Below are 19,996 nucleotides of genomic sequence, written 5' to 3' on the forward strand. Positions count from 1 at the left end.
GTTTGGCTGCCTGTAAGTGGGACTGAAGGAGTGGGGTCCTCACCTTTTCCCCTGGAGCTCATGGGCTAGAAGCAGAAAGGGGTAGGCTGGATGCATCTAGTATCAAAAAAAGTTACTGGATGGCTTTTTGCCACCTGCTTTAAGCTGGTTTGGGGCTGTGCCAGCTCAGGCATTTCTCCCGTCTCTGGCATATCTTTTAGTATAGTGGCCTGTCAGGGTTTTAATCCTGGTTCTACTCCCAAGTTACTGTTTTGTGGTTTTGGATAAAGTTCCTTCCCTGGGCCTTAGTGCTCTCCTCCGTAAAGTGCGTGCGTATAACCTCCTTAGATCATTAGATTTGTAATAAAGAGATGTGTACATTGACACTCAGATACCACCTGAGCACCTGGCGCTATAAAATGTAAGTAACTTCAGTTTATAAACAAGCTGGTTTCTTGGCTTTAAAGTAGACATTCTTGCCTACTTTAAAGTTGCATTCTTGCCTTTTTTCCCCATTGCTGTTTTTTTCTGCCTCACTTTGGCCTTTGGTTCAGATTTACCCAGGTATCTTAGAGAGTGATTGGTTTGGTAGTCACGTGGCCCCAGGCAGGAGAGTGGGATTGTAAGCAGCAGTTGTTTTAAGAATCAGTCAACTTGCCAGGCGGTGGTGGCGGTCCCCTTTAATCCCAGCACTCAGGAGGCAGAGGCAGGCTGATCTCTGTGAGTTTGAAGCCAGCCTGGTCTACAGAGCGAGTTCCAGGAGAGCCATGGCTACACAGAGAAACTCTGTCTTGAAAAACAAAGAATCGATCAACTCCACTTTCTGAGAATCAAGATTTTCTCCAGTGTGTCTAGTAACCTGGATGTCCAATTATGAGAAAATAAAGTCGGGGCTCCTCTCAGTTCTTTGCTGTAGCAGGACCCAGGAAGTTGAAGGTGTTGAGTAATTTTTTCTCTCAGACCAGGCAAGAAGAGTTGGGGAACTCCAGGACCTGAGATAGGCTGAGTGGCATGAGTGACCATAAGGCCATCAGGGTGTGCCTTGAACTGTAACTGCATCCTTTGCTTTCCAAGGAAGGCCATCCCTCAGAGAGAGGAAGGGATAGGTGATGAGGACTCAGGACCCTGGGAGAACTGAGAAAGCAGCCCCTCTGGCAGGCCTTAGAGAGATGAGACATGTAACAGCTCTGAAGACAGCTAGGCTGCTGTGACGTGTTCTGCCAGTAGCTGCCTGACCTCCATTTTCCTCTCCTACCTGCTGCTCCATCACAAGTGTGTCTCCATGCCCGTCTCTGAATTTCTTGTGTATATTTTGCTGTCAGCGTTCTCAGAGTCACTGAGTCTTCAGAACTTTGGGCCACATTACCTTATAGGTTATTGATAATTTTTGATCTAGCATCTCATCTTGATCACTTTGCTTTGGCCAGGTTAAAGATATCACACCTAGAGGCGGGAGAAGTGACTCAGTGGTTAAATTCCCAAGCACCCACGTGGCAACCCACAACTGTCTGTAACTCCAGTTCCAGGGGATCTGATCTCATGCACACACAGACAGACATGCAGGCAAAACACCAATGCATATAAAAATTAATGAATTAATTTAAAAGTAAATAAAAAAATTTTTTTTGAATCATATAACCCAGTAACTCATGCTGGAGGGGTGATTCAGTACAATGTCTTGTGAGCTCTGCAAAACCAACTGGGCTTAATTGGAAATCATCTGAGATTTCCAAAATAATTGGAAAGGGATGTGAAGGCAAACACCTGTGGTCAGAATCCCTTGGGAGGACGGGATCTGGGGTACTTTCCCTAACCTTTTCCCACTAGAGCCTCTGCCTGGCTCTGGCATCTCCAGGAGGGATGCTTAGGAGAGAAGAGATGAAGCCTTGGAAGTGAGAATGGATGCTCAGTCTTAGGAGAGAGCCTGAGAGCACATGATTCTTTCCCACTTCTTAATCCACTGTGGTGTGGCTTCTTCCATAATGCTTTATAGAAGCAAGGAGATATGGGGACATCCCTTTCAAAAAGTTGGAGTAGGGGACAGGGTCATTGGCCCAGCGGTGAAAAGCACTTGTTCTGGGGCCAGAGAGATGGCTCAGCAGCTAAGAGCTCTAGTTGCCTTTCCAGAGGACTCAGGTTCAATTCCTAGCAGCTACATGGCAGTTTACAATCATCTTTAACTATAGCCTCATGAGATCTGATGCACTCTTCTGATGTGCAGATGTACAAGCAGACAAAATAAGTAAGAAAAGGAAAAAAGTACTTGTTCAATTCCTAGGACTCACATGGCAACTCATGGCTGCCTGTAACTCCAGTCCCAGGGCATCTGATACCCTCCTCTGACCTTGGCAGGCACCAGGCACACGTGGTTCACAGGCATACATGCAGCAATACAGTAAAAACAAATTAAAAATTAAGTAGGAGCAGGGGTCGGTGAGATGGCTCAGCTCGGAGGATAAACTATTGTCAGCTTAACTTGAGTTCAACCCCCAGAACACAGGTAGAAAAGAAAACCAACTCCCTCAAGTTGTACATACACAAACTTAAAAAAAGTATTTAAAAAAAAAAATAGGCACAAGATGACTTCCTGTAACAGGAGGGAAGAGATGAGGTCAAGCAGGCAGATGGTGTGGAGGTGCAGGCAGGATATGAGAGGTCAGAAAACAGTAATAAGGAAGTGTTAGTTTCATGGGCTGTTGGGACACAGTGCCACAAACTGAGTAGTTTACAACAGCAGATGGGAGTTCTAGAGTTCAAAAGGTGTCTTTCTGTTTTGTTTATTGGGTTTGTGGGCGTGCATATGCCACAGCTCATAAGTGGAGGACAACTTGCAAGAGTGGGACCTGGGGATTGAACTTAGGTGTCATACTTACCACAGCCCAGGCCCCTCTTTGTCATGCCTTTTTAAAAATATTTACTTATTTTATGTATATGAACACTTTTCATGCACAGCAAAAGAGGGAATCAGATTTCAGTACAGATGATGGTTGAACCACCATGTGGTTGCTGGGAATTTTACTCAGGACCTCTGGCAGAACAGCTGAGCCATCTCTCCAGCCCCATGTCATGCATTTTTTACCTTCTAAATATAATTTGCTTATTTAAAATAGTATTTGGGGAACCTGGAGAGGAGGCTCAGTGGGAAAGAGCACTCAGCTTTGATCCCTAGTAACTGCTATGGTTGGTTGGCTTCCAGGCATCTATAACTCCAGCTGTAGAGTTTCCCTCACGCACCTCTGGCTTCCTCAGGCACCAGGCATGCATGTAGCACACATAATATGCAAACAGAATATCCATACACAAAATGTCTTAAAGTATAAATGAAATAAAACTTGTTTGTTGTCTCCTGGAGAATGTTGGGTTCCAAATAGGCAGAGTCTCCTTTATTCACTGAAGTAAGCTAAGAATCTTGAGCATGACTTGCACACAGTAGATGTTCAATAATCATTCAATGAAGGGATGAAGGTTGAGCCACCAAGGGCTTGGGCACCCCTACATCTGACTCTCATTCCCTGCTCTCTTGGCCCTCCATTTCTACATTAGAGGATGAGATCCAAGTTTATCCAGGGATTACTCTTGCTCACCTGCTGCCCCCGACTCTGAGCATCTTTGGTTTGGATCTTGCACTCTGGGCTCTCACCACACTGATGCCCCACCTCTCTTGAAGCATCATTAATTTTTCTTCCTCTGATCTTTGTTCAAATTCAAGACTAATTCAAAACAAGACTTGGAAGTTCATATCTGTAATCCTAACATTTTGATAGCTGAAGCAAGAGGATTTCCATCTGAGGCCATCTTGGCCTACATAGTGATTACCAAACCAGTCTGAGACACAAGAGATGATGCCTCTCCCCAACCCCACCTGCCCCAAAAAGTATTCAAAAGACACCAGTAGTAACCCCAGAGAACTTCTGCCTGTGACCACAAGGTGGCAGCATTCACAAAAGGAAATCCATCTATCCTTTGTAAAATCCACTGTGCTAAAAGCCCCAAGATAGAAGCAAAACAGTCTAGTCTTGCAATTTGGTCCTTAATACACGGAGTGACATCTCAGCTGTTTAAAAGACAACTAAGGATAATCCAAGTGACTATATGTGACAAACCTAGTCACTGTACTGAGACTGTCCTGTGGCTATAGACCTGTTTCATACTTTCAATATGTTACCTTCAGGAATGTGGTAGTAATATATAGATTCAGGAAGCTCGTCAGTGCAGAAATAAGAGCCCCTAGTCCAGCACTTAGAGACTGGCAAAAGCTCAAGAGAGAGAGAGAAAAAAAGAAAGAGAAAGAAAGGTAGAGAGATGAAGAGGTGATGCCTGTGTAGAAGATTGAAGACTGGTGTCTGGTAGAGACATGGGAAGGATGGGAACGAAGGGAAATCGTGAGCTCAGACATAGGAGGCAATGAGAAGCAAGAATAGAATCTGATGAATGAAACTCAAGGAGGGGGCCCTGGAGAGATGGATCAGAGGTTAAGAACACGGGCAATTCTTCCTAAAGGTCCTGAGTTCAATTCCCAGCAACCACGTGGTGGCTCATAACCATCTATAATGAGATCTGGTGCCCCCTTCTGGCCTGCAGACATGTGCAGGCAGTATAGTGTATAAATAATAAATTTTAAAAAAAAAGAAACTCAAGGAGGGGGCCTGTGAGCAATGAGCCACCAGGATGGCTTGGGGCCACACTGCACACCTGGCCAGGGAGTTTGTACTCTCTTGGGATTGAAGGGAGGTTCCAGAAGTCTGAGGAAGGCATAAGGTAAAATGTCAGACTGTGTTAGAGTGAAAACTCTGGATGCTACAGCTTGCTGAGTGGAGGGAGCACAGGGCTGAAACAGCAATGAGAAAGCCAGGAAGAGATAGTAGACCCAAACTATGACTAATGGTAGGCCCTGGGGAGCCCTGCCCAGCCCACAGCGTCTGTACTCTGGAAGTGCTTAGCCCCAGGATCCCTCTGCACCACTGTGCAAGCTTCTGTGCCCTCTGTTTCTGTGTCTGCCGTCTTAGCTCCTCTGCTTATTTTGGCCAGAACCAGGGTCTTGGTCAGCTTCCATATTGAGAGACCCCAGCATCTAGGTTCATCTCTGCTAATACATGTGCCAGCTTTCAGCTCATCCTGTTACAGCACTTCTCGGTGACCCTTTCACATGTCCTCAGGGGCCTTCGCTACAGGGAGCCACCTTCAACCACCTCCTACCAGAGTACACTCACATGCCTGTGTATGCATGCTGATGCTGAGAGGGGCATCCCACCATCACCAGCCCAAGAGAAGTGCCTGCAAGAGGGAGAAGAAAAGGCACATGTGGGAATGGGAGGCATGTTGTCTGCCAGGTCTCTGGCCAAAGCCATAACCATGTACTGCAAGCAGGGGGCACCAGAGTCAGATCTTGAGTAGGAACTGAGGAGTCACCTTCATTCCATCTCATAAATATGCACAGAACCTGCTGAATTATGCAGATAGAAAGGATGTAAATGTGTATGCAATTTTTGTGCTGCCCTCCGTGTTGCTATGGAAACAAGTGAATAGCTCGGAGGGGCACACCCTGGGGAGACCTGGGTGGAGAGACCGAGGCCAGGAGATACTGCTGGAGCACCTACCCTTCTCAGTCATGGTGTTTTGATCTATTTCTTTGCTTTGTTCTGTTCTTGTCTCTTGGCCTACGTTTCTCTGTGCTGTTATCTCTGACTTCCGGCCTCTGTCTCTGTGTCTGTAACTCCATGACTTTCCCTCCCATCTCCCTGACACCCTGCATCTGCTTCACATCTCTGTCCGTGTGTGTGTGTGTGTGTGTGTGTGTGTGTGTGTGTGTGTGTGTGTACATGTGCCTATGTCTCTGGTAACTTTATTCTTGGTCTGTCTCTTCTCAGTGGCTCTTTCTGAGCCTCTTGTCTGACAGCTTTTCTCTGATGGGAAGGACAGGAAAACTGCATCTGTCCTTGCCTGATGGGCTGCACCACCCCTATCCCAGCTGCCCATGTGTTCAAGGATTCCTAAGCACTTTCCCCACATAAAATCCTGTTTTGAATCTGGCCCCTGTCACAGTTTTGACACAGCTTCCCATGACAGGCCTTGGCTGGCTGCCAGGGCACCAGGTCTTCTGTCCAGCCTCTGTCTGCCATGTGACTGTGCCTAATATTCCTGCCTCTGTGAGTTTATCTCCCCAGCTCTCCATGAAGCTTGTGGGCACCTTGAGGCAATGATGTGTTGAGAATAGGGAAATGAGAGAAGAGTCTTAATTAATTTGCCCCTCTGGCCCACTGCCTGAGAGCTGACGTGAGGGCTCTGGCTTGGGCCCAGGCGTAGGGGTGTTTGGGGCCAGTTGAGACCTATCCTGGTCTCCAGTACAGGCTCTTACTGAGCCACAAAGCTGAGTGGCAGCTACTCTGTGGTCTATCCATGCTCCTGCCTGCTGTAGCCTCAGTCATCCAGTTCCCTGTTTGGGACCCTCTGACTGTCTCCTTCCGTTGGTTTCCATTTGATGAACACCTCTTCTACACCATGCCCCCAGCCTTTCCAGCCTTTTCAATTACACAGAAATGAAACCTGGAGACTTTTGTGCCTCAACCCTAAGAATAAAGTCTTTGGCTAGATGAAGAGCCCCTTGAGGTTTCCTCTTTCTGGTAGCCTCAGTTTGTGAGTGCAAGCTTAATGCAGGTGGAAAGGTCACAGCTCAAATGTGAGCAAGATCAAGACAAAAGAGGCCTGGAAGGATGCTTCCATATGGTTTTGGTGTGGGAGGTTCCAGACTGTTCTGAGTACAGGTTGCCTTACCTCCAGGAAGGCACTAGTCGTGGGGGATCTGGCCTGGACCCAGGTGTGGAGGCGGCTGAAGCAGTCAGGGCAAGTCGCTCTCCTCCAAGAGGTGGTGGAGCCAAAGCCCCCAGCTCTCCTGCCTAGCCAGGAAGGACCAGAGACTTGAGAATTCCCACCACCAGCTGCAATTCACCCACATTCAGGCCCAGGCATGATCCTGCTACCAGGAGTCCTGTTTGATGTTTTAAAAGTACCCCCTTACCTCAGCCCACCCTAGCCATGCCAGAGGATAGAAAAGAGTCAGACAGGGTTGTGGGGGTGGGGAAACGAAGCAGCGAGTCTGTAGAGCCAGGCACAAGAAAAGCAAAAGAGAGAGAGAGAGAGAGATGGTCAGAGAGAGAGAGAGAAGAGATCTAATACAGACAGTGAGGCCTGGCAAAGGAGACCCAGAAGCATGAAGACACTTGCTTAAGAACAGGCCTCAGTACTGGCCAAACCTAGTGCTAAGTGCTCGCCTGGGTCATCTCATTTACCTTAGTCTTTCTAGCAGTCTTAGGAAATGGTGCTGTTATGATCCCATTTCACTCCTGGGGTAATTGAGACTCTAAAGTAATTGAAACATTAAGTCACTTGCCTGAGGCCTCAAAGCCAGAAAGCTGTGGAGCAGGTATTAGAATCCTTCAGTTTGACTGAGAGCCAGGAAGAGAGACAGATGTACAGACAGTAGGGACAGACAGATTCCCATACCAACCCTCTTGGGTAATCTGAAAGTCTTCAGTCAGCTGTTAGGGGGAGAACCTTCCCACCAAGCTAAAAAAGAAAAGCGGCTTCTGGGTCTTCTTGTCAGCAGTGGAGGGAGGAAAGGAAGACGGAGAGCCATCAGAGCTGGGTGGGAGGCCCCACATCGTGGGAGTCCTTAGCAGACCCTCTCCTCCCATGGCTGTTCAGGTCAGCCAGCAGAGCCTCCTTGTGAGGGCCCCCCGTGCCCCCACCCCCACTCTCCGCCCTCCACTCCCTGCAGCTCTGAGAATTCGTTCTTCTCCTTGTGTTTATTGAGCACCTGCTAGTTACAAGACTCTCTTGTCCCGCACCGCCTCTCTTTCTCCCTTTTCTCCTTTACTGTGGAAAAACCCTTATTGTCTATCTTCCACCCCCTAGGATAGTCTCTGAGACTAGCAATTAAGACTAGCATCTGAGACACCTCAAAATAAGGAGGTTAGCCTAGTATACACTGAGGTTCTTGGAGCACAGAGATGAGCCCCCAAGGTCTGGCCTGGGTGTCTCTGGCTGGAGGTCCATTCTGGCTAGTTTGGAGAGGAGGGTCAGCAGCCCAGCTGGTGGGGGCTAAGAGAGCCAGGCTGTCGACAACGGGGGGATCTGGGCGAGAAGAAAACCAGGAGCTATCCTGGGAGAGTCCGGGAGTTGGCGTTATGGTTTCTAATGTCTTAGCCCTGGTTTCAATTACTCGAAAGGTCCCCAGGGGTCTCCCACCCCTGCCTGCAGGCTCCTGGGCTTGAAGAAGGTTTGGGAGCCCCTTGGGAAGTACAAGAAAATGGGGGCTCAAGACTAGATGTCTGTGGCCTGGAGGGAGCCTTTTCATACTCTTCTACCCCTGTGCATGGCTGTGTGAGGCCCCCAGACCACACAGACTCCCAGAAATAGTGGGACTGGGAAGAAGCCACACACACGCTGCTCATGAGCTCCTACGCTGGGTCCAGTAAGTTCCTTTGCTCCATCTTGGTCCAGCTGCCTCCACCCAACTCCTGCTGCTGAGAGCCAGGGCTTGGTCTAACCAAGCTCTTTTTAAAGCCTCCTAATAAGCCCTGGTCCTAGATTTTTTTTTTTTTTAACTTCTGAAGCCGGAAGGCCGGAAGGACTCTCTTGTTTTCTGGGTGTCCTGAATCTTACTTTCTTTTCTTTCTCTTTCTTTTTTTCACTCTTTTTTCTTTCTTTTATGTTGTTGTTTAGTTGGTTGTTGTTTTCCTTTGTTTTTTAGATAAGATCTCACTATGTAGCCCAGGCTGGCCTCAAACTCACAGCAATCCTCCTGCCTTAGCCTCTGGAGCCTTAGTGGTTTTCTGCTTTGTTACATTTGTTTTTGAGATGGCTCTTATGTGATACAGACTGGCCTTGGGACTCAACATGTAGCTAAGGCTTGCCTTGAATTTCTGATACTCCTTTCTCTACTTTTTAAGTGCTAAGATTGCAGGTGTGTCCCACCGTGCCTACCCAGTGCCCATCCGTGCATGCACTCATGTATGCACACATACACAAACATAGCTGTGTCTCTGTCTCTTCATCTGTCTTTTAACCAAACTTTCTAGTTTCTAGCTCAGTCTTCCCTTTCTCCCCCCCCCCCCCATTCACATTCTATGCCTGCTCCTTCATACCAACCTTGCCATCCCCACTGTCATAATGCCCAGGTCAGCCTGTGACTTTGATGAACACCCAAGACTTCCCATGTGCTGGCACAGAGGGCCCTGGGAACTGCTGAACAGCCAGCTCACCCCAGCCTTGTCCCTGCCTACCCATCATTCCACAGACCCTTCAGCTGAATATGTCAAGGCTTTGTGAATGGCACCATCATCTCCCAGTCGCTCATGCCAAAAGCCTGGGAGTCGTCTGTGCTTCTGTACACAATGTTCCCTCTGGGCCTGGCACACAGTAGGCGCTAATAAATGTCTGTTGAACTGAATTTAACTCAATTTTATTTCTTGGAATTCTCCTTCTGCCTCTGCCTATTCCCTAGTATTTGGCATCGCTAACAGTAAGTCTCCAGGTTTTAAAATTGTCTTTGTCTTCCTAATCACCATAGTTGAATTTTCTGGGAGAGTTGGTGCCTCTTTCAACCTCTATTTCCTACTCCACATGATCACAGGCTCATCAGGAATGAAGCCATGTAGGTGAAGAGAGAGAAGCCATCTTGGGGACTCTCATTTCTTCTTGGAAAGATTGGCCTTATTATCAGCAGCAGGAAGCCACTGGAGGGAACAATGCTTTGAGGACAGACGTCTCAACAGGAGACAGGAAGAACAGGAGCCCCAAGGGGTGGGGAGGCAACTTCTGGGGTAGTGAATTAGTTTCATGCGAATTTTTGTAAAATGAAAAATTTGTATCTGTGATTTTGCAAGTCTCTGTTGTGTTTCTGTTTTTGTCTTCAAATAACACAAAGTCCCTTGATCTCAAATGTCCTTGTCTTTCCTGGCCCTCTCCATCCTCTTTCCCATCTGGATCCTCTGCTCCCACCAGCTTGTCTTTCCAAGCTTAACCCAGAACCCAGCATCAATGTGGAGAAGATCCTGAAAGAGCAGCCACAGGATGAGGCCTCTGTCTATACCTGACATGGTGTCCCCCAAAGGGGAGAAGCAGGCAGGAAAGAAGAATCCAAGTGGCCCCTCTCCATCAAGGCACTGTCTTTTCTTTCCAGCCCTAGGGCCTTGTCTAAGTCAGGAAGAAAAGCTGGCCTCCTGTGTAGCAGCTCAGTAACAGGAGCTGGAGAGATGGCTTACTGGTTAAGAGCACTTACTGCTCTTGCAGAAGACACAGATTCAGTTCCCAGAACCCACATGGTGGCTCATAAGCATATAACTCCAGTTCTAGATCTGATGCCTTCTTCTGACCTCTGCAGGCTTCTGCAGGCATGTGACATGTGTACATACACTCAAACACACACATACACACATAAATAAGTTAATTTTTAAAAAGATCTCACTAATTCTTACCTATAACCATGGCCTTGGCACCAAAGGCATTGTAGGATGTAGTCTCTCAGCCGGCCTCCTAGGCCTCTCCTTAGTCTGCACTGAGGGCACTAACCCTGCTTCTCATCACTAGAGGCTGAAGTGCTTTCAGGTCACAGGCTCACCTCCCTGTGCCTCTCACAGGTCAGGGTTGCCCTGCCTGCCACACACCACATATTCATTTGATCCATTTTAAAGGATCTATACGTTTAAACCTTGAAATAGATTTGTCAAAATTTAAACATTGAAATAGATTTTGACAAATCTATTTCAAGCTGGGTCTGGTGATGAAAGTTGGTGATCCTGGCTACTTGGAAAGCAGGGACAGGAAAATCCCAAGTTCAAGGCTTGCTTGGACTAACTACTTGGAAAGCAGGGACAGGAAGATCCCAAGTTCAAGGCTTTCCTGGACTAAAGAGTGAGTTCAGAGCCAGTCTGAGCATTTTGGTAAAGTCTTGTTTCAAAATTAAAAAGAAGCCAGGAGAGATGGCACACACTTTTAATCCCAGCTCTCAGAAAGCAGAGGCAGGAGGATTTCTGAGTTCAAGGCCAACCTTGTCTACAGAGTGAGCTCCAGGACAGCCAGGGCTACATAGAGAAACCTCATCTCAAAAAATAATAATGACAATTAAGAGAGAGCCGAAGGTATAACTCATGTACACAAGATCTCTTTCAGCTGTTAGAATCACCTGTTACATGCCAGGCCCAGGACCTAGAGATGGAAGCACAGGATGACCCTCAGAGCTTACAGACATCACACAACTAATCAGGCAATTTGATAGATGTCACATTAGCCATTAAATGAGACATCACAGTAACCTTAGGCAAAGGAATACGGTGCCATGAGAGGAAAGAAAAGGGCTTAATCTGTGCCTCTCTTAGGAGACATTTAGACATCACTTCTTGGCTGAGGAGATTGGGGAGCTAGACATGGGAATTTTACGTGGGCTAACTATACAATTATCTTTATTTTCTTTTTAAAATATTCATCTTTCTTGATTAGAATGTGAGCCTCATGAGTGTGGAAACTTAAAAAACAAATTTAAGGCAAAATGTAAACAGTAAAGTGCACAAAATTTAAGGGTATATAGTTCAAATTACAGGTTCAATTTTAGTTTTGCTTGTTTCAAAGTTTCCTAGAAATGAAATAAGTCAGTATGCAACCTGAGTCTTTTCTCCCTTCCCCCCCTGTGCTCGGCTCTTTGTCTGAGGTTTACCCAACCATGTCACTATCTATTTGGGTTGCTCCCAACTTGGAATATAATTATTAAAGCATGTCTGACCCTTTCTTTAAGGTATGTATCTGGGAATAGAATTGCCAGGTCCTAAAATCTACATATCTTAGTAGACCCTGTCATTTTCCAAGTTTCCAAGAGACACATGCATGAATCATGTATGGAAGCTAGTCATTCTCCATTGCTCAGAAGGCAGCATGTGCCCCTCTGCTGTGTTTACACCAGTGCCTGGCATACCGCAGGACACACAGAGCAGGAGGTGCCGGCACTGCTGTGTGTTGCTTTGGCTGCGGCATTCACTTGCTGAGCGATTCTGTCAGATGTCTTCAGGATCTCTCCCTATCTGTAGCGACACCGAGGGCCCTGCTGTCCAGTGCCAGCTGGGTGCTGTGAAACTAACCACCTGTTTATCCAGTTATCTCACTTGTATTGCTTAAGGATGACACCTACTATGTGCCAGCACAAAGAGGGTGTGATCTGTGACATTCCACTTACAGCCTCTTTCAGGTCAGCCAAGGCCAGGTCAGTGCCTATCTTGTCCCCAACTCATCTTCCCAGAGCCCAGAGCCTGCTTCTCCTCCCTGTCCAGCCCTGACCCCAGGCGGGGGGGAAGGGGTCTGGACTCAGACTGTGAATGGAAAATGTGATTAATAATCAAAAAAACATCCAAGAGGAAGAGACCAGGAAAACAACTTCAGGAAGGCTCCTTGCCCAGGGGAGGGGGGCCATGTCCTGGGCCTCAGGACAGCTTTGGCCACCCTTTCTGGGATGCAGCCACAGGAGTGGGTAATTTTAGCCAAAAGCAGAAGGGGGGGGAACCATGTTAATCACTTGTTTTAAGAGATGCCCCCAGTGTAAGTTATGCTTTCTCTAGGAGCTTTCTCTCATTCTGATACCCCTCCTAGTGGTACCCCAGCTCAGACACATTGGATGGGGGAGGGGTAGAGACTCTGGATTGGGGGTAGAGGAGGGATTTCAACATGAGATGTTTTCTTCATTAGCAGAGAACATAGGGGGAAATTCCCTTTCTTCTTGGGTCTGGGCAGCCCAATTGGACACTCAAAAGTTATTGTGAAAAATAGAGCCTCAGGCTGCAGGGTAGGGTGAGGGTTATAATGAAAAGATGTCTCTGCCCTCCATTCAGATTTCTGACTTCCAGGGGGTTACTGGGCCTTAATCCTCCTTCCAGAGATTTGATTCCCAATGCTTCCATCTGTCCTCAGAATTCCTTCTTAGCAAAGCAGGAGGAACTCTGATTAGACTGGAGTTAGAACTTCCTGATGGAAAGGAAGAAAACGAGGGAAAGGAGGCGTTGGGCCTATTGAACGACTTAGAATTGGTAATCTGGTAGGTTAAAAAAAAAATCTGCCATTTGCCTGGGACACTAGTGGAAGCCCCTCTATCAGGGGCCCTCGTGGGGTAGAAAAGGAGCTCCAGGGAACCTGGAGGACTTCAGTTTGAATGTTTTGCCTCCCTACTGAGGCTCCACCTCTCTCCCACCTTCAGGGAATGCTTGCCCTTTTCTGGTACTAGGGGTTGGTGGGGGGGGGTCAGGGCACAGAGAGGCAGTCGTCCGTCCCCAGTCCCCACCGTAGGATTTCAGAAGGATTGCGAACGCGCCCCAGGTGCTGTCCCAGGATGGTGCTGGAGTGTTTTAGGATGAGGGGGGGTGAGTCGCTCATGGGGGTGGCTGGTCTGGTCTCTGACTTGGGGGGGCTCTGGGCCCCCCCCTCCCTGGCTCGGCCCGAGGCTGTGTCGGGATCGGGTTTCTCGGCGCCTGGAGCCTCCGCGAGGCCGAGCTGTTCCCGGGCCCCGGCCAAGCCGCCCCGGGCGCTGGCACTGTGCGAGGAAGCAGGGGGAGGGGGGTGCACGGGGGGGGGGTGTAAGGGGGGCTGCGAGGGCGTTTACGTAACTGCCTCCCAGAGCCCGCCCCGCCCCGCCAACCCAGTGCGATTGAGAGTTTGTGTGACTGTGTGTGTGCCTGTGTGACACACGACTGTGGCTGTGCCTTGTGTATGCTTCGGCTGTGTGATTCAGAGATTCAGTTCCATGCAGACCTCAGGCTCCTAGCTTAAGCAAGGGTCCCATGACTCATGCACCATAGTGAGGCCGAACATATGCGCTTTGTTCTGTGAAACAGGGTATGTGACTTTATGTGACCCCGTCTTTAGTGCTTCTAAGGCAGCCTGTGTGAGAGTGTAACTATTAGCCAGGGGTTGCCTCGCCCTGGAACCTTCTGGTGCATGGCTGTTAGAGGAAAGGTGAGACCACGTAGGTAGCTTTCCTTCCTGGAGACAGATCAATTTAAATGGAAAAGCGTTGGTTGTTGCAGCCTACAGGCCTGAAAGGGCAGTTAACTCTGGAGTGGGGTGGGGTGGGGTGGCCCCAGTGCTTCCCCTCACAGTAGCCATAACCCCCAGGAGGGTTAGTGTGTCTTTGCTCAGTGGTAGAGTCCTTGCCCTGGCACTTCCCGGGATCCATCTGGACCATCGCGATAACAATAACAGAGTGCAGTAACAAATGAGCAAAGACACCTGAAGTCAAGGAACGTGTCTCCAGTGCCCCAAGGCCTCTCAAGCTTACCTAATTCTGGGATCCCCATTATTGTGGGTCTTCTACTCTGCGGTTATGACTTCCTGCCACTCGGCCACAGTTGAGGAAGATGGTGAAAATGGGGCAAGCGTGAATCTGCTGAGGCCACAGTTTGAATGAAGGTGTCTGAGTGGGGTCTACCTTCCCACTGTAAGAGAAGGGGCTGGCGCAGACATGGGGTGGCCAGCTCTCTCCAGGAGAGCTGGAAAGCCGATGCGGCCAGAGGTGAAGGCGGGTCTCAGCAGCCTGGCTCTGCCCGTGGGCGGCAGACCCTAAGGCTTCAACAGGGCTGGGGAAGCACAGTGGCTAGGGAGTAGACACGGCATCCGGAACAGCAGGAGTGAAAAGCTGTTGGCCCAGCTCAGTGGGAAGAACGTAGGTTCTGAGCTAGGTGATCACAGGATGGAAAGGGGACAGACCCTGCCTTGTTCCGCAGGTCCCCACGGCCTCAGCGCCGAGCGGGAGTCGCAGCCCGAGGACGCGCACCCCACTCTTCCCGCCAGGTGGCGCTGCGGCCCCGAGGACGCGAGCGCGGTCGCTGGTTCCGCTCCAGGCGCTGCCGTCCGACAGGCCCCCTCCCCCCAGCACCACCCCGGGTCCGACGTGCGTCGCTCAACCTCAATCACACTGAGTTGTATTCCTGGACTTGTGCGACGCCGTTCGTCAGATGCGAACGGTGATCTGCCCCAGGTGGCTGCGGCAGTGATGACCGCAGCCTCCCCGTGCCCGAGTGTCGTTGGGGGACGTTTGTCGGGGCGTAATTCCTGACTGCCCTCAACCTGTAGAGAGCCCACCTGAAAAATCAAGTCGGCCCACTCAAGACCTGCCCATCTCCGTGTCCGTTTGTCGGCCTGTCCTCAGCCCGGTGTGAGCGCGTGGGCCCGCCAGCATCAGCCCCTTCTCCAGAACCTGACTCGGTCCAGGCCTACTATCAGCACAGAAAGAGAATCCTGGCCTGTGTCCCCATCACCAACGCTCCATATTTCGTTGCACCTGCTGCATCCCTTCCCTCAGCCCTAATTAGGGGCTGCATGATGGGGACCTGAGGTGGTCCAGAGAAGCCAGTTAGAGAGCATCTGCTGTGGGTGGTCATGTGACCCCGGCAGGGCTTAGCTACGCCTCTGTGTGTCCTTAAGCCCTGGCCCACCCTCTCTGAGCTTCAGCCCAGCATGACTCCAGACTGTTGAGCGGTAGGGCCATGGAAGTGAAAACTGAAAAGCTTCTCAGTGGCGGGAAGGTTTTCCTCTGCAGTAGAGTCTCTGAGGCATTTGTTGGGAAAGGGCCCGGGCGCTGTAGGCAGCCTGCTGGGAAGGGTGTGAAGAAAGAGCGAGGTATTTCCCTCCCCTAGCCCTCAGCCGGGGAACAGTTCTCTGGAGAGGCAAGGCCCAGGGATTATGGGTCAAAGGCCAGTTGAAAAATCCAGGAGGTGGACCTCTGGTTCTCTGCCTCTGGCATCCCCTTTTCTGTTGTGCTTTCGTGTGGCCTCAGAAGTTGATCAGGTTGTCGAACTGAACCTTAATCTCCCATATCATAGCCAGAACAGGGGCCTAGGTCCAGTGAAATGGACCTCGCCCTGTGCCCAAGGCCCGGGCTGCAGAGGTGGGGATGAGGTGAGGGAGCTGCCAGAGCCAAGCTCAGCTCTCAGAGGGGCATGCCCTGCTCTGGGACTGTCCGGCCAGGCAGTTAAGTCGCGGCTTCCCTAAAGCTGCCCTCCAGGCCCGGTGTCCCGGCGATGGCAAGAGCCTGGGCATCCAGCCTGGTCCCTGGAGTCGTGCAAGCGTAAAGCACGTTAACATCGGACGAGGGGTCAGAAGGGAGGTCGTTGGTGGGGGCGATAGGAAATGGGGAGGGGTAAGAGGGCTGGTTTAATGGGCACAGGGGGACTCTGCCTCGTACTGGGGATGCTACAACCCCAGAGTTGGTCCCGGGTGTGCCCGAGTGTCGGTGCAAGCCACTGAGTGGCAGAGCGGCAGAGTGGCGTGCGCAGGAGAGACCTGGCCAAGCCGAGAGCCTGGTGGGCGATGTCGGCGGTGGGGGCGCGCCCGGCCGCCCTAGGAGAGCGGGCGGAGTGGGTGTGGGTGTGTGCGCGCGCGTTTGCGAGACCCGCGGCCCTGGGCGCGCGTGAAGCGCCGGGTCCCGAGCCATCCGGAGGGCGCGCCAGAGAAAGGGCGAAGGCGAGGGGGCCACGCGTGCCAGTGCCGAGCGTGCCAGCGGGGGTAGGGAGCCTGCCTGCGCGGGGCGAGTGGGAGTGGGGGCTCTCAGGCCTGCGCGGGCGAGCGTGCCCCTGCGAGCGTGCCGCGCGTGCCAGGCGCGGGGACGTGCCAGGGCGGGGGCGCGCGGGGGCCGCGGCGGGGAGGGGGTCGCGGTGCGCGGCCGCGGAGGCGCGGGGAGACAAGGCGAGAGGGGGAGGGGAGCGAGGGCGCGCGCGGCCGGGCGGGCGCCCGCGGTCACATGGGCGAGGGAAGGAGGGAGGGCGCGCGCGAGGGCGGGGGGGGGTGGGGGGGGTTAAAGCCGCGGAGAGCCGCGGAGCCGGTGCAGAGCGGGCGGCGGCGGAGGCGGCTGCAGCCGGCGCGGCGCGGGGCTCGGCAGCGGGATCCGGCCGCGGCGCTCGCTCCGCGCTCCTGCCTGGCTCTCCGCCTGAGGCGGCCGAAGGGCGCGGCGCGGAGCCCGGCGGCTCGAGGGCGCGGTGAGTGCTCCGCGGCCGTCCGCGCGAGGCTTGACCCTCGGACGCGCGGGCGGACGGCCCCGCGGCCCTCGTGCGTGCGGGCCGGGCGAGGGGGCACGCGTGGGCCCCGCGGTCGGGGGAGGTAGGAAAGTTCACGAGAAACTTTGCCCGCAAACTCGGGGCCAGGGGCGCACGAGCGGCAGCCCCCTCCGTCCGAGCGCGCCAGGGGTTGGGCGTGGTGGTGGCGATGGTGAAGCTCCGCGGTCGGCTGGAGGGAGGTGGCCAGGGCGGACGTCCTAGTGTCCCTGTTCCTTCCAACCTTCAGCAGCACGCGCGGGGTCTGGGAAAATTCCAGAGCTGGGGGCTCACGGTGGCCCCCACGCACCCAGAGCTTGCTTCTTTCTCGGGGTGGGGGAGACCTGGACTTGAGGGCGCCGCGGAGTGTGAAGAGATGGCTCCTCTTCTGCCAGTGCCCGGGTATCCGTGTGAATCCGCGCGTGGGGTGTGTGTGTGTCGGTGTGAGCCTGTCTGTGGTTTTCTCACGAGTCCGCCTGGCCGTATGTCCACGCAGCGGGTCCTCCTCAGTGTGTCTCTTTGTAAGTCCTCTGGTTGGTGTGCTTCCAAGCCCCTGGCGTATCCCCAAGTGTCTCTTTTGTGAGTCTGCCCATGTGTGCCTCCTGGTGTGCCCAGGTTGTACAGAGAAGTGTATCTCCCAGCGCGTGGGGGCTGGGCCGCGGGGAGGTCATCAGACGGACAGCTCTCCTCGCTCCCCGCTCTGCCGAGCTGCTCCGGCGGCGGCGTCTAGCCCGCTGCTCCCGGGCCCCCTCCCCCTCCGGTAGCTTCAGGCGGGGGAGGACTATTTCACGCCTTGTTGAAAATTCAGGCTTTTCTTTCTGTCTGTCTGGTCTCTCTGTTTGAGAATTCATCCCCCTCACTCCCGCATGTACGTTATGTGTGAGTATCCATGAGCCCGGCACCATATCGTGCCGGCAACACTGGGCGTGTGTGTGCTGTGTCTTTAACACAAGTTGTTTTGCCTGTGGTGTGTTTGTGTCTGTGTCACAGGGTGTATCTCTGTGCCATAGTCACTTAAGTGTCAAGTGTTGGGAATACTGAGTGTGTTTGTGCATCAGGTAACTGTTGTGTGTCCCGGCGTCTGAAACATGAAAGCATTTTTGTATGTCTAACCCCAAGTGGGGCTTGACCAATTGGACATCCATGGAGAGGCAGGGTGAGCTGGACAGTGAGTCTCCACTCTGACAGCCCACACAAATCCTTCTATGGTTCTGAAGCTCCAGGAAGGATTAAGATGGAGCTAAGGCTTCAGACTCTGTCAGAACTGATACTCCAGTTGGGACTCTGAGTCTACCCAGTCTATGAGTTTAAAGTTCACACTCAGGACTTCCTGGGGCTCTGGAATTCACACTCAGATTCACACTGGAACACTTAAACTCATTCCAGAGACTCCGGGTTTACACTTGTGTTCAGAATTACACCAGGAGAGGAGGGTTCATATTCAGATTTACCCTGAGCTCCTGGGCTCTGCCCAATTCTGGGCGCACACAGCTCTGTATCCTTTAATGCATAGGTTTACACTGAGACTGAGAGCTGGCCCACAGCAGCTCAGTGGGGCTCAAGGACTGGTCCTCTGACTGTCTAAGACCACAGCGTACCTTTAGATTGCCAGGTTCATTCAAAGACTGTCACACTAAGACCAGAGGCCCACATTCAAACTTACATAGAGAACAAACGTAGGGCTCACGTGTGCACTTAGGGACTCTTTTGGGACCCTGCAGTTCCAGTCAGACTCACACCCTGTGTGGCCTTTGCACTCTCACCACTCTCACGTCAGATTCAGCAGCGCTCACACAGACAGGAGGCCCTTTGGTCCACACTTAGATTCACATGGTTCCCTCGCTGTGAAATCCTGGGACTCGCACTCAGATTCACCCTTAGGAGGATCTGAGAGTTCCCACTTAGGCTCATGTTACGAACTCTGCTGCCCACTCTGTGGTTCTCACTTCTGCCCTGTAACCGGAGTGTCACACGGGGACTCTGAGGCACTTGCACTTACAGGGGCACTGTGGGCTGGCGTTCTTATTTTACAGGGAGCCTGGACTTATACCCAGAATGCCCTGAAGGCCAAGAGCTCATACTGTTTAGTTATTTGGGGCTCACTCTGGCCCCTTGAGAGCTACAGTCAGGCAGACCTCAGGACCTTTGCTCACACACATCCGCTTGGCTCCCTCGCACTTCCGAGGACCAACCAAGCAGAAGAAACCCACACTCTGACACTACAGCCGGATGTTCCCTCGGAACTCGCACTTCTGGGAGTCCTGTGGCTCACACTCAGACTCACACTAACATGGCGATGTTCACAGTTCCAACAGAGCCAGCCTAGACTTTGTCACTCGTTTCCGCCTTTTTCTCTGGGTTGTGATGCTGTGTCGGGGCAGTCAAGGTGGAGAACAGAAATGTGTCCTGGGTGACGATGACGCATGCATTTTGTTCTGTCTGGTCTTTCACGTGGACTGTGATTGTGGTAGGAAACACTGAGTGTTCGAACTTCCCTTCCAGCCTTGCACAAGCCACTGAGGCTCTTGGCAGAATGTCTGAGTGGTTTGTTGGTACAGGGGTCAGTGAACCAGCGGATTCCACCGTGTGCCATGTACATATTCCTTAAATAGTTGTGGGCACCTCTTCCTTGGTAGAAAGGAGCAGGGCCAGGCTGGGGGAACTAAGTCCTCTTCACGAGAAGCCTCCCTCCCCTCAACCCTTGGGTGGGGGGAGGGGCTCCAGGGAAGTTCTCAGGAGCTTGTGTGATTCTGAGAGAAAGGAGGCTGTATCTGATTGCACCCTGTCTACTCTCCAGCTCTTAGAAGGGTCGGGTACGGTATGTCTCATGGCTTCAGTGTTACCCAGGAACATTCACCTAGCCCCTGCTGCCTGAAGATGAGAGGTCCTACCCCAGGACTCTACCTGCCTTGGAGAAATGGTCCTAGACTTCACCAGCCTCTCTCGCCCCCCCCCCC

The 19,996-nt window shown here is 51.8% G+C and overlaps 1 protein-coding gene across 1 annotated transcript in view; it reads left to right on the forward strand.

Moving 5' to 3' along the window:
• The first annotated feature begins 17,211 nt into the window (after positions 1-17,211).
• The window catches only part of Cntfr (ciliary neurotrophic factor receptor), an 8,877-nt gene continuing 6,092 nt past the window's right edge, over positions 17,212-19,996 (forward strand). The window contains exons 1-2 of the mRNA XM_055618640.1: positions 17,212-17,466; positions 17,655-17,799. Of these exons, the coding sequence (XP_055474615.1) occupies positions 17,212-17,466; positions 17,655-17,799 (400 nt within the window). The remainder of the gene's footprint in view (positions 17,467-17,654; positions 17,800-19,996) is intronic.

Source organism: Psammomys obesus, unplaced genomic scaffold (assembly GCF_907164565.1).
Source record: "Psammomys obesus unplaced genomic scaffold, mPsaObe1.curated_primary_1811, whole genome shotgun sequence".
NCBI lineage: Eukaryota > Metazoa > Chordata > Mammalia > Rodentia > Muridae > Psammomys > Psammomys obesus.